At 49.8% G+C, this 12,542-nt stretch overlaps 1 protein-coding gene across 1 annotated transcript in view; it reads left to right on the plus strand.

The window, feature by feature from the left end:
• Positions 1 to 12,542, plus strand: part of LOC105290966 (sorting nexin-29-like) — a 161,844-nt gene that overhangs the window by 60,626 nt on the left and 88,676 nt on the right. Inside the window, exon 3 of the mRNA XM_011358425.2 lies at positions 9,519 to 9,659. Within this exon, the coding sequence (XP_011356727.2) occupies positions 9,519 to 9,659 (141 nt within the window). The remainder of the gene's footprint in view (positions 1 to 9,518; positions 9,660 to 12,542) is intronic.

Below are 12,542 nucleotides of genomic sequence, written 5' to 3' on the forward strand. Positions count from 1 at the left end.
GGCATCTGGTGGGCAGAGGGTCCTGAGGTGGGCCTGACGTGAGGTGGGGACTGTCCCTGTGGGTCCCCTACAAGAGTCCATCTGCAGCTAACCTCCCTTGGAAGTGGTGTCGCCCATGACTTACTGAGTCACAGGCTTTACTTGGGAGACAGAGGGTGGGCACCAGGGTCAGGAACTCAGCAACTCGGCACCAGAGTCCCGCCTTTTCCCCTCGCTTCCCTCGGTCTTGGGGAGGAGGTGCTGAGCCATAATGTCAAGACGTGGGGTCTGGGGCCGGGCGGACCTGGGCTTTTGTCTTCGCTCTCTTCAGACTAGCGTGTGCTGGAGCAATGGCTCAGCCGCAGGCAGAACGGCAAGGAGGGAAAGCGAATGGGCAGCCAGAGTTCGTGATGTGCTAAAGGCAAAGCTCCCTCTCCTCTAAAGGACTTACGTCTTTGCTCCCCCTCCAGCCATCCGAAAGCGAGTGAGGGGCACTCGATTACCTATAAATGCCTGTCGTTCGCTGAAGCAGCCATCTCTGCTCTCATTGTCCCCCTCCACGTTCATCAGCGCTGTAGATGGCAGTTCCGTGCTCTGAGCAGCCCCTGCTCCGTGTATTGGACACACATCTATCGAGCATGTGCTCAGACGAGGAAGGTGACATCCTGCTTTTGTGGGACTGAGAGCGGCAAGGCCTGCCAGCAAGGGACTGCTTGGCAGCGCTCCATCCAGTGTCTGAGCAGAGCGCCTGTTCCCACCTGGACCTGCCCATTCACCTATCAATCCATTCGTTCCATTCTTTTTAAACATTTCCATCGGTGAATGTATATCAGGTGCCGCCAGTACTAGGCAGAGGTACAGCAGTGGACAAAATCATTGAGATCCCTTCCCTAGGGGCGCTTATCCCCCCGTTGAGAGAGACAGACAATAGACAGGTAAAGAAGCGAATATCTAGCATCCCAGATGGTGGTTGGTGCTGGGAAACAGAGGTGACAGTTGAGCCAGAAGCCGAAGGGAGTGAGGGGACAAGCATTCCAGGGAGAGGGACTAGCATTGACAAAGGCCCTGAGGCTCTGCCCCGTCCTTATCCTGTTACACCTGAGACTCGGCTCAGCCCACTGCCAGCATCTCCCACATCCCTCCTGTTCTCCTGGGCCGGCCCCCTGGCCTCCTCTGAGTCCTCTCCTGTTCTGGCTCCTCCTGCGCCAGGCTGGGCCCTGCCCTTTGCTGCGGAGCTGTTTCCCTCCCCAGACCCGTCCACTCCGACTCGCCATTTTCGTCCCAGAGCAAACATCCCTGCTCTGCTAACCCAGCGCTGCCCCCAGGCCTAGCACAGCTGCGAGAACCGTGCCTCGTCCCCTGCTGCCGTATCTCCACGTGAAGTGGCGTGTCCCTGTGTGTGGTCGTTTGTGTCACGTTGGCTGTCTGGCCGGCTGGGGGCTCCAGCAGGGCAGGGCTCACGTCTGGGCTGCTTCTCCACGATAGCCCCTGGGCCCAGCCCTGAGCCAGCCACATGAAAGGCCTGGCGGTTACCCAGAGGAGGGAACACCCACACCATTCTGCTTGGGATCCACTCAGGGTGGGGGCAAGAGGAGACCTGACCTGAGCAGGGTCTCAAAGGAAGAGTCGATGCCCTGAGCCCAGGATCCAGCTCTTGTCACCTTCAGAATCCATGAGGTGCAGTCCGGCGGGCAGGTTGGCCATGCCGCTCTCAGAGGCGTTGAGATCGGTGTCAGACGTCCAGAGGTCGTAGAGCCTGGGTGACCTGCAGTGACCAAGCGCGTGCACCGTGACTCTGCCTGAAACAAGGGCTCCGCATCAGCGATCGCAGCGGCCCCGTCCAGGGACAGCAGACTGCGCCGGGTCCGGCCCACTGCTAAAGCGCTCGCTCTGTGCCTTATTCTTTAAAAGCCATGGGGGGTTGTGCTGGCCACTCTTAGTAAATAATGCACTTCTGACTTGACTCGCCTGCCTCATTTCCATAACCCAGTGCACTGAAAAGTCATTTTTCTCCGGCTAAGTTATTCATCTCATTCCCAGCATTTGGCTGCAGTAATACCAGCCCCTCAGCATGGTCATACAGTAGTTCAGGCATTTCGTTCTAGCAGCGAGGACAGTTAGAGTTAATAACACATGAAGTCGTTTCATTAAAAGGAACGTTTTCTTAGGAGACATTAACACAGGCTGCCAACCAAAATACAAATCATTCATTCCTTGGGTGTTAGGGAAGCAAAATGAATTAGGAAACTAAAGCCATTTTTGAAAGAATCTTTGTTATCCTAATGTCATCTGACTGTCTTTAAATTTAACAATCCGTGTAAAGGACGTCGGAGTTGAGAGTTTATAGCACTTGTTTTTCTCCGAGATGGATACGGTGTGGCGTGCGCCTTGGTGTAGCATCGAATGAAGGCCCACCCGGTTCTGGTTCCGCTCCTCACTCTAGGTCCCGTGGGCATGTTGCTTAGTTGTCCCTAGTCTCTGCTTTAAGGCGTGTAACATTGCAGGGCATCTGTGAAAACCGTAGGTGAGACGCCTGGCACGTGGTAGGTACCACTACGTAGTACGTCATCTTCTCTAAGTCCAAGGACATTGTCATAGTTAATGCTCACTTTCTCTCTCGAATAACACAACCTGCATCAAAACGCGTTTGCTCCCGGGGTGGAGGAGTTTGGGTATTAAAAAGTTGCCTGAATTTTGAAGTGGAGAGGGATGCATGCCGCAGGAAGCAGGGGCCGCCCAGCCCGATGGTTAGTTTCCAAACCAGCAGCGTGTAAGTGAGCATTTTTTTCAGAGCTCTTGCTGCATTTATGTCCACGGGTTTCTCTGTAGGTCTGATCCTTGCAGAGGTTCCGGCCTCCATCAGGTGTCTCCTATGAGGTCCCCTCCTAACGTAGCACTCTTGTCTGGGATCCTTGGTGCTCGCGTGGCAGGGCCAGGATACGTGCCAGGCCAGCCTGCAGCCAGCAGAGAGGTGTACCGAGCTCGTTCTGAGTCAGAAGCCCAAGTGACGCTTCCCAGGTTTTGTTTCAGTCCGTGGAAACCCACCGAAGAAGGTCATTTACTGAACTCCGCTGTTTCTGTTGACGGTGTTTTGGAAGCAAAGGGAATGTTTAACTGCCCAACCCACAGACTGTGCATTCTGTTTGTGTTTCCCGGCCTGCCTAGCATTTGACAATTAATTAGGCATGGTAATTACCTGCTTTAATTTCGTGATTGCACATCCTATAATTACCCCTAATTCTCTAATAGGGAAGTTCGTGTACACAAAGGCAGATGACGACGAAGGTGAGGGGGTTACAATGTTATTAGCTGCCACTGCTTCCTGCCTGCCAGGCACAGCATCTCAGACCAGCCAACCGGAGTGGTGTCGTCCCCACTGTACAGACTGAGAAGCTGAGTCTCGAGATGGCTTCCCCAGGGCGACTGCTAGCCGGGGGAAGAGCTGAGATCTGAACCCAGATCTCTCTCCCTGTACGGCCCGTGCCCTTTCACTCTGCCATTCTGCCTCTTGCAACGTAGCTCTCAGTCATGCCTAAGATCCAGCCAGCATGCTGCTGGCGGGAAAGCCTGCGCCTATGCTTGGCAGGCCCTTAAAACAGATCCGGGACTTGGAGAGGGAGATACTGTATAGATACGCGGATCTATATAGATGTGTGTGTTTCGGAGATCACTTTTACCCCAGAACATCCAACATTTGATGTTAGACCTGTTAACAGATGTAAAGAATGTTGTCCTACACGTGGTCACTCAGTTCTCCTCCGCTTAAGAAGTAGCTCCCTGCACTATCCTAATTTTCCAAACGGAGAATCGAGGCTTCGAGGGGTGAATGGACTCACCCAGGATCACCTGGCTAGCAGGAGGCGGAGCTGGACTTTGGACCCAGGTCTGCCTGAGGCCGTATCCCAGTCTCTGGACCCTCTCTAAAAGCTGATGTCTAACTGAGCGCCTGGTCCACGTGGCTCCTCACCCACCAGTGTCTTCTTTAGATGTCCTAAGTCCATAAATTAGGATAAAACTTTACTCTCCTGAGGATAGTAAAGGCATGGCTTTTTTTTTTTTTTTTTTTACTTTTGCTTTTAAATCTAGCTTTAATATAAATATCAGGTACATAAAACTTAAGTGTTTAGTTCAGTTAATTTTTACTTCTGTATATACCTGTGTAACCACTACCCAGAAAGAGTTAAAGGACACTTATAGCAGGCTCTTTGTGACAACCCTCGCCCACCCCAAGGTCATAAAGATGTTTCCTCCTAGTAGCTTTATGATTTTACTGTGCTTATATAAATCTATGACCACAAGAGAAATGAGTGCAAAAGCCATGCCCGTGACTGCCCGTGACAGCCTCCCCATAATAGTCCCAACTGGAAATAGCCCACACTCCCACCCCAGCAGAGTGGGTTAATAAATGTGGCATATTCGTACAGGGGAGTACTATGCAGCAACGAACAAGGACAGGTGAGTGCTGCGCACAACATGAAGACATCTCACAAACACAATACGGAGCAAAAGAAACCAGACGCAAAGGGGCGCAATCTGTATGAGTTCACTTAGATGGAGTTCAAAGCCAGCCGAAAGAAACCGGGGGAGTGTTCAGCAGAGCAGTGAGGGCCGGAGGGCTGACAGGAATGCTTCGGTCGTCCTAACCTTCTAAATGAAGGCAGTTCCCAGAGGCCCTGTCCACACAAGAGTTTGTTCTGGATTGGATTCACTGACGGACTGAGGATTTTCCGTTTCTCCCTGCGAACCCCTCTCCTTACTCACGGTGTTATTACAGGCATTCCTGGGGCAGTTCTTCCCAGTGGGAAAGAAACCTCAAGATTCGCTCTTCTTTTTAAAACAAGGGCAGGTTTGCCGTGATTCCTGATGACAGATATCACCCTCCTATTTTGTGCTTCTTTTGCTGAGGCAAGGAGTTCGGACTTGAATTGGCTTTTCATTGCTTGTTTTAAAAGAGAACTTGGTTTTGCCAGCTGAGGTCAACTCTCTCCTCCTCCAAGGGGTTATTATCTTTATGGCTCAAGCAGAAGCAATTGGGCATAGCAAACTTAATTTGGATGGAGAGCCCTTTAAAGTAAAAAAATAAAAATAAAAAACTAACAATTTGGGGCATAAGCTCGTTCAGTTCTTTAGTGAAATGAGTACTCAATTTGGTTGAGCAATTTGGACTTTGCAGAGAAAGTTTCCAAATTTTGGATGCTGAATGCGTGGCTGCTGAGGGCGGACCGCCCAGGTAGGTCATTCTGAGCGGTCTTAATGGCGTGAGGTTCCTGAAGGGAGAGGCGTAAAGAAGGTGAGACTGGAGACTGTTCTGAGGATCCGTGATCTGCCCAGGAAAGGGGCAGTTGGGTCTCAGAGGGACCGTGCAGGGACCCTCCTTGGCAGCTACTGTCCCCGGCTGCCAGCATTGCTGGTGGGGTTCCTGGGCCTTCAGCAGCCTCGGTTACTGCAGCGGTGTGCTGTGATAGAAAGCACTGGGCCTTCGCCGTCAGGCAGACCTGAGTTCAAGTCCTTTACCTCCCTACCTCCCCACCCGCCAGGCAAGTGACGTGCCCCCTCGGGCCCACGTCTCCATCTGCAGAAGGGGCAGTTCACACCATCTGCCTTGCGGATTAACTGACGATGAACGGTGAGGCACTCGGGTGCCTGGCGTATCCACACATAGTAAGAACTCCATAAATGTCAAGTGGGAGCGTTGAAGGTATTTGTATTCTGTTGGAACTCTAAAAAATATTATTTTCCTCGTTGGGGCCCGGCAGTTGGCACCTCTACTCTTGCTGAATTTCTCCTAGAGCTTCATAACTGACTGCTGACTGCAGAGATTAGGGTTTGATCGGCATCCAGACCACAGCAGAAAATGGGAACATGGGTGCTTGACCTGAAGTCTGTGGTTGGTCTCCAGGGGCTGTGACTGTTCCCCCACCCCCCATTATCTGGTGGCCTCCAAATGTAACAAGTTGGTACAGGGATGCCCGCTGGCCGCCCTTCACGTTGGGAGGGCCTCCGCCCAGTGGTACCGGCAGAGGGAGGAGCGAGGAGGGTCACGAAACATGATGGAAGCACCCAGAACCCCCTCTGCCCCTGGTTCCTTGGTGAGCGTTCGTGCTCGCCACCCAGGGTTCCCGCAAGGCCGCTCTCCCAGCTCGGCAGGGGGACACTCAGACACTGAGCTCTGAAGAAAGAGGCTCCAAGGAGGGTGCTGCTGTTGCCTTTGCTTTTCGTATTAAGTTCCCCCTAATCGAGCTCCAGTCGGGCCTCCCGCCTGGGCCCACAAACACCTTGGTCTCCACAATGAGATGCGAGTGGGGTGTGGACAGGAAGAGGCCCAGGGAGTATTTGGAGACTGCGGATCACCTGGGGACGCAGAGGACAAAACTTGCGGGCTGTAAAGGGACGTGGGGACCGCCTAGTCCAACCTTGCTCATGACACATGAGGAAATGAGGCCTGGAAGAAGCAGAGACACCCGAGGAGCACACGCCGGGGCTGGGAGGAGCCGCCTCGTCCAGTCTCCACGGCCGGGCTGCTTTCACGTGTGCCTGAGAAATCACATTTGGAGATTCATATTTGTGGAGCTTTTTTGGGGGAGGGGGCATTATAATTTATATTTGTATTAAATAATTTTAATGACCCACAGCATAATTTGTTCTAAACCTTAGGACCGAGTCATTAGAAATCTGCATACTTGTTCTTTACCAAGCAAAAATCTTATAGTAGACTTCAAAAAGCCTAAGACAGGTGTGACTTAAATGGCAGTCCTTCTTAAAGTTTGCAGAATTCATGCTTTTGATGATAATGGCAGCAACAGCAGCAGCCGACACCGTGGAGGGCCAGGCATTTTTATGAATGCTTTCGGGCATTGATTTTTTGGATTATACCCATTTCTCAGATGAGTAACTTGAGACTCAGAAAGAAGCCATTTGCCTGCCATCACTTAGTGGTAGGTGGTGGGAGTGCTGACTCCTGGGAAGCGCCATGATGTCTTGAGAGCTTGCTGTAGCCCAGTGTCCATCAGTCAAGCGCTTGGAGGAGATTCGTGTTAAAGCTGACTGCGAGGGTCAGAGGTTTCTAAAATCCAAATCCTGTCATTTCCCGGGGTAACCCAACCAATAATCATTTTTTTAAACTTATTTATTTATTGACGTATAATTGACCTATAACATTGTGTTAGTTTCAGGTGTACAACGTAACGATTCAGTATTTGTATATAATGCAAAATGATCTCAATAAGGCTAGTTAATATCCCCTAATAAGGTTATTTTTAATTATTTACTTATTGAACACTCATGTGGCACCTTCTATGTACCAGGCCCTGGTCTAGGCCCTGGTCTAGGCTCATTTAATGCTCCCAAGACCCAGTGAGGGAGGTACCATTATCCCCATTTCTCAAGGGAGGAAGCAAAGGCCCCAGAAAGTTAAGTAGCTCTCAGCAACGCAGCTGGCGCTCGGCAGAGTCGGGATCGGGGGTTTGGCTGCAGGGTCTGTGCTCTTAACCACCTGTATGCGTAGTGTCTCCTTACCAGTCACATGATGTCACCTCCCCTCCTCTCCGCCAACAGGCTCTTCCTCCCCTTCCTTCCTTGTTCTTCACACCCACGATACTCCCTCTTCTTGGGAGATTTACTCATCCTCAGTCTAGGTAGCTCCCCCCAAGTCATTGGTCCACTGGAGCCTGACCTGGGTGCACCGTCTCAAAGGAGAGAATATGGAATAGGGAGGAGGTATTTGTCACATGGATCCGATGATTTGAGCTAATGGTTTCGGAGGTCCTTTCTAACCTGAAGTTCCAAATCCTTGAATTCCTGCTGTCCCCCCACAGCAGGGGCTACACGGAAGAGGAAGTTGGAAGGCCAGGGGACACTCTTTCTAGGACAGGATATTTGCTCTGATCGGAACATCTTACAGAATGTCTTAAAGAAAGGCAGGCAAATTGGCACCATTCTGGTTGTAAAGGAATTTTTAAGAATTTAAGAAATTAAAGGATTTTAAAGAAAATGCAGACAGATTGGCATTTGCCAAAGCAAGGAGCGGAGCCTGAAGTAAGGTGGTCGTGATGATGCCGGGAGCCTTCTGGGCCCCCAGAGGCTGCCACATACCTACCTCCAAACCTAGCTGGCATGAGCATCCTTCATGGGCAGTCATCAAGTGAATTTGAACAGGGGAGATGAAAATGGATTGAATGGGGACAAACAGCAGGCTCGAAGGACAACTAGAGGCCAGTTTGTGGTGGTCCCAGTGGGGGTGGAGATAGCTCCAGAGGTGTATTTTGAGGTGGCGGTGGTGGAGGGGGTGGTAGGCCTTATTGTTCAGTACTCGGATGTGGGGAGTAAAAGACAGCAGCATTCAAACTTGATGCCCAGATTTTTGGCTCAGGCACGTCAGTGGCCCATCCCCTGAGAGAGCACAGTGATGTCTCAGGAGGAGGAGGAGCGGGTTTGCAGTGCGGATCTTGGGTTCAGATGTTGACACGATGCATCTTTTCAGGTCTAGGTCTGGAGTTCATATCAGAGGTCCAGGCTGAAGATACAGATTTGAGAGTCATTGACCTAGACCTGAAATGTGCAGATCTGAGAGTGGATGCTCGTGTGGGCGAGAGGAGGCCCCGAGGCAGCCTCCGCCTTTAAGGCGCGGACAGAAAAGGACGTGCCCGCATGGAAGGCCAGGAAGGGGCCGCTGAAGAAGCGGGAGGGGACGCAGAGCTTTCAGGGAATGAAACAGGTGGCTCCTGAACGTGTTAGGAAAAATGTAAAATCAGAATGCATCGCACACGTTAGGGATGCCTGTATTTAGAGGTTTTTAAGATGTATATTGACATTCACTGGTTGCAGGTTGAAACAGCTATTCATCATTGGAGATTTTACTCTGTGCTGTTCTTAACTCATGTAATTTTCTTAAATGCATCGATCTCTCTCCCATGGTTTTCCCTTGAGACGTAGTTGCTGCGTGTCCAGGACGGTGTTAGGGCCTGCAAAAAGCTGATGAAACAGCCCTCAGATTTGGTATCCCAGAGTGTTCTCTTGGGAATCACACTTGATTAAAAGGAAGACGTTTTATGCCCTAGTTGTGCTGATCCCATCTGGAGAGGACCTTCTATCCATTTGGGCTGATCCCAACCCTGGCCCCGCCTCCTCCGTATGGGAGTCTGTGCAGTCCCAGGCACAGCTGTCTGTACCACCTTGGGAGGGGTGCCGTTAACCAGCTCCGAGCACAGATGAGGAGGCGCGTAGCCAGAGAGGAGGGAAGACTCACCCACAACCCGCAACGCGCCGGTGACGGGAGAATGAAGGCTGCGTCTCTCAGACCAGTCGGGGGAGTGGTGCACGGCATGTCGTTCCCGTAACCCGCCTGACTCGTCTTTCACGTGCCCATGTGTTCCCCACTACTCTCTGCCAGGCACTGGACATCCAGTGGCACAGGGGACGGATGTGGCCTCTGCTCTCGCAGAGCTGGTTTCCATGGGTGGAGCGTTGCCAAAATCCCGCCCCTTTGTAATAAAGTTTTAAGAGAGGTTTCCATTTTCTTTTCTCTTTCCTTTTCTTGACAGGTCTACATCCGGATAAAAGATGATGAGTGGAACGTCTACCGGCGGTACACAGAGTTCAGGGGTTTGCACCACAAGCTACAGAGCAAATACCCTCAAGTGAGAGCCTACAACTTCCCGCCCAAAAAGGCCATCGGAAACAAGGTACCATCACCGGGGGGAGCCGGGCGGGGTGGCCTGGCACCAGAGCCTACACTGAGGCAGACTCTCCTTCTTCCGTTTATGGCTGAAACACACATGATCCCATAAACATGCAACTCAAGAGCTCAGCTAGTATAAGAAGAAAATAGTCATCCATAATTCAACCACCTAAAGACAGTCACATCGAGTTTGTTGGTGTGCGTGTTCTTATTTCTCTAGGGAGTGGTTGGCCAGCTTGTTCTGTTGAGGGCCAGGGAGCAAGTGTTTCTGGCTTTGCCGACTATTTCAGCTCCGCCCCCAGTAGCGTGAAGACAGCCACAGACAGTGTGGATGCAAATGGACATGCTGTGTGCCAGTAAAACTTTATTTATAAGCATCGGTGGCAGCTGGATCTGGCCTGTGGGTCATGGTTTGCTGACCGCTGTTCTGGGACAAACAGCATTTCCTAGTTCTCACCCATGGCTATCATGATATTTATTTGGGCTTATGTGGAGTTGTCTCCCAAGCAGAGCTTTCTCAGAGGTTCTCTTTTTATTACAAGGTCGCTGCCCTTGTGAGGGTTAGTAATTCATAATGACATCGTTTACATATTTGTGTGTTCATCCGGGCACCCTGGGGAAAGGAGGCACTAGTCCTCTGCAGGTCTGCTGGTTGATTAATATTCAGTCATTCGGCAAGTGTTTATTGAGCACCTATTAACTACGTATCACAGTGTAAGAGGCAGGAGCCCTGCACGGAGGAAGACAAGCCTGAGCCTAGACAAGCCTGTCGAATGTCTGCCTCAGCCAGTTGGCATCATTTTGTCAGCCTTCATGTTTGCTTAGAGCAGCGGCTGTCCATCTTGGATCTCTCGGGGAGCTTGAAAAACTACAGCTCGTGAGCAGTCGTGAGGCCTTGGCCTCTCGTCTAGGCTGTGCAGCCCTTGAGCTTTTAATTGGCCGGTCATGCCACGATCGTACTTTGATTCTCTCTTTCCCCGGCATTTGGCTAAGCCGTGCCCACTTCCCTTAAGTACACTGTGGCTGCTGCCCAGCATGGATCTGAGAGTCCGTCTCATTTTCCAGGGCGGTGGAGAGGCTTTAGCGACTGCAGTATGTTAACCAGCTTGGCGGGGACAGTTCAGTCAGGTGAAGTAAGGTCCTGGCCCTTCTCAGGACATGTAAGAAATTTACTACCATGGTTCTCAAAGTGTGGCCCCTGACCAGCAGCGATAGCATCACCTGGAAGGTCGTTAGAAATACAGAGTCTCAGGCTCCCCCTTAACCTACTGAAATACAAGCTCTGGGGCTGGGACCCTGAAATCTGGGTTGAACAAATCCCGGGGGTGGTGCTGATGCATGAGGATGTGTGAGAACCACGGCGCCATTTGTATTGACAAAGCCCTGTGACAGATTCCATATGTGACAAATTTCCTACCTTCTTTCTTGAAGTGCCTTGAGAAGATTTCTTTCCATCTTTAAAAAAATTTGCTAAATTTTTAATTGCAGTTGACATTCAGTACTATATTAGTTTCTGGTGTGCAGTATAGTAATTAGACATTTATATAAGTTACAAAGTGATCAGCCCAACAAGTCTTGTACCCACTTGGACAGCATACGTGGTTATTACAGTATTATTAAATATATTCCCTATGCTGTGCTTTACATGCCTGTGATTATTTCATAACTACCTATTTATACTTCTTAATCCCTTCACCTTTTTTATCCAGCCTCTCAACTCCCCCCCCCATCTGGCGACCCTCAGTTCTCTGCGTCTATGAGTCTGTTTAGTTTGTTCTTTAGATTCCACATGTAAGTGAAATCATATGGCATTCGTCTCTCTCTGTCTGACTTAATTCACTCAGCATAATACTCTCTAGGTCTGTCATGTTGTCACAAATGTCACAAGATTTCACATTTTATGGCCAAGTACTATCCCATTGTATATGTGGACCGCCGCTCTTTGTCTGTTCATCTATTGATGGACACGTAGATGCTCCCATTTACAACAGATGGCTGTTGTATAATGCTGTAATGAACATAGGGGCGCATATATCTTTTTGACTTACTGTTTTGGATTTCTTCGGGTAAATACCCAGAAGTGGAATTGCTGGATCATATGGTAGTTCTATTTTTAATTCTTTGAGGAACCTCCACATTGTTTTCCATGGCGGCTGCACCAATTTGCAATCCCAGCGACAGTGCGAGGGGTTCCCTTTTCTCCTCGACATCCTCACCAACAGTCGTTTGTTGATTTATTGACGATGTCCATTCTGACAGGTCTGAGGTGATATCTCCTTGTGGTTTTAATTTGCATTTCTCTGGATTTCTTTCCATCTTATCTTAGAAAACCAGAGCAAGAGTTTGCATAACCCACTCCCAACATTTGGGAGTTCCAGAGAGAGAACTATTACTGACTGTTACATTTACACGTTCATAGATTTGTATATTTAAACCAGATTAGAAATCTGATCACGTCAGGGTCTGTAAGATCTTAATTTAAAGAGTTATAAAGCAGTTTATCTCAGGCACAGAATTAATCTCTCATTCCATTTTTCTCTGTCGAATAAAAATGGAGTTGAGCCCATAAAAACCGAAGACAGAAACACTACACTTGTTTATAGCAAGGAGTACAATAATTCTTATGGGGGGGGGGTGCAAATTATATACTGATTTAATCTAATGACTTGCAGGCTCATACAAATCTTGGGACCCATCCAGAATGTATCAAAATGTCATAAAACAAAATTTCCGCCTAACTATCGTATCATCATTGTAAAATAGTCTCACTTGCAGAAAACATTGCACTGAAGCAGCCTCCGTGACATCTTCAGGGAACTCCTGTCTGTATCTTGCTAAGGGAAATTAGAACGAGGCTGAACCAGGGCATTCAGATGATGAAACATCT

This window comes from Pteropus vampyrus, unplaced genomic scaffold (assembly GCF_000151845.1).
Source record: "Pteropus vampyrus isolate Shadow unplaced genomic scaffold, Pvam_2.0 Scaffold40, whole genome shotgun sequence".
NCBI lineage: Eukaryota > Metazoa > Chordata > Mammalia > Chiroptera > Pteropodidae > Pteropus > Pteropus vampyrus.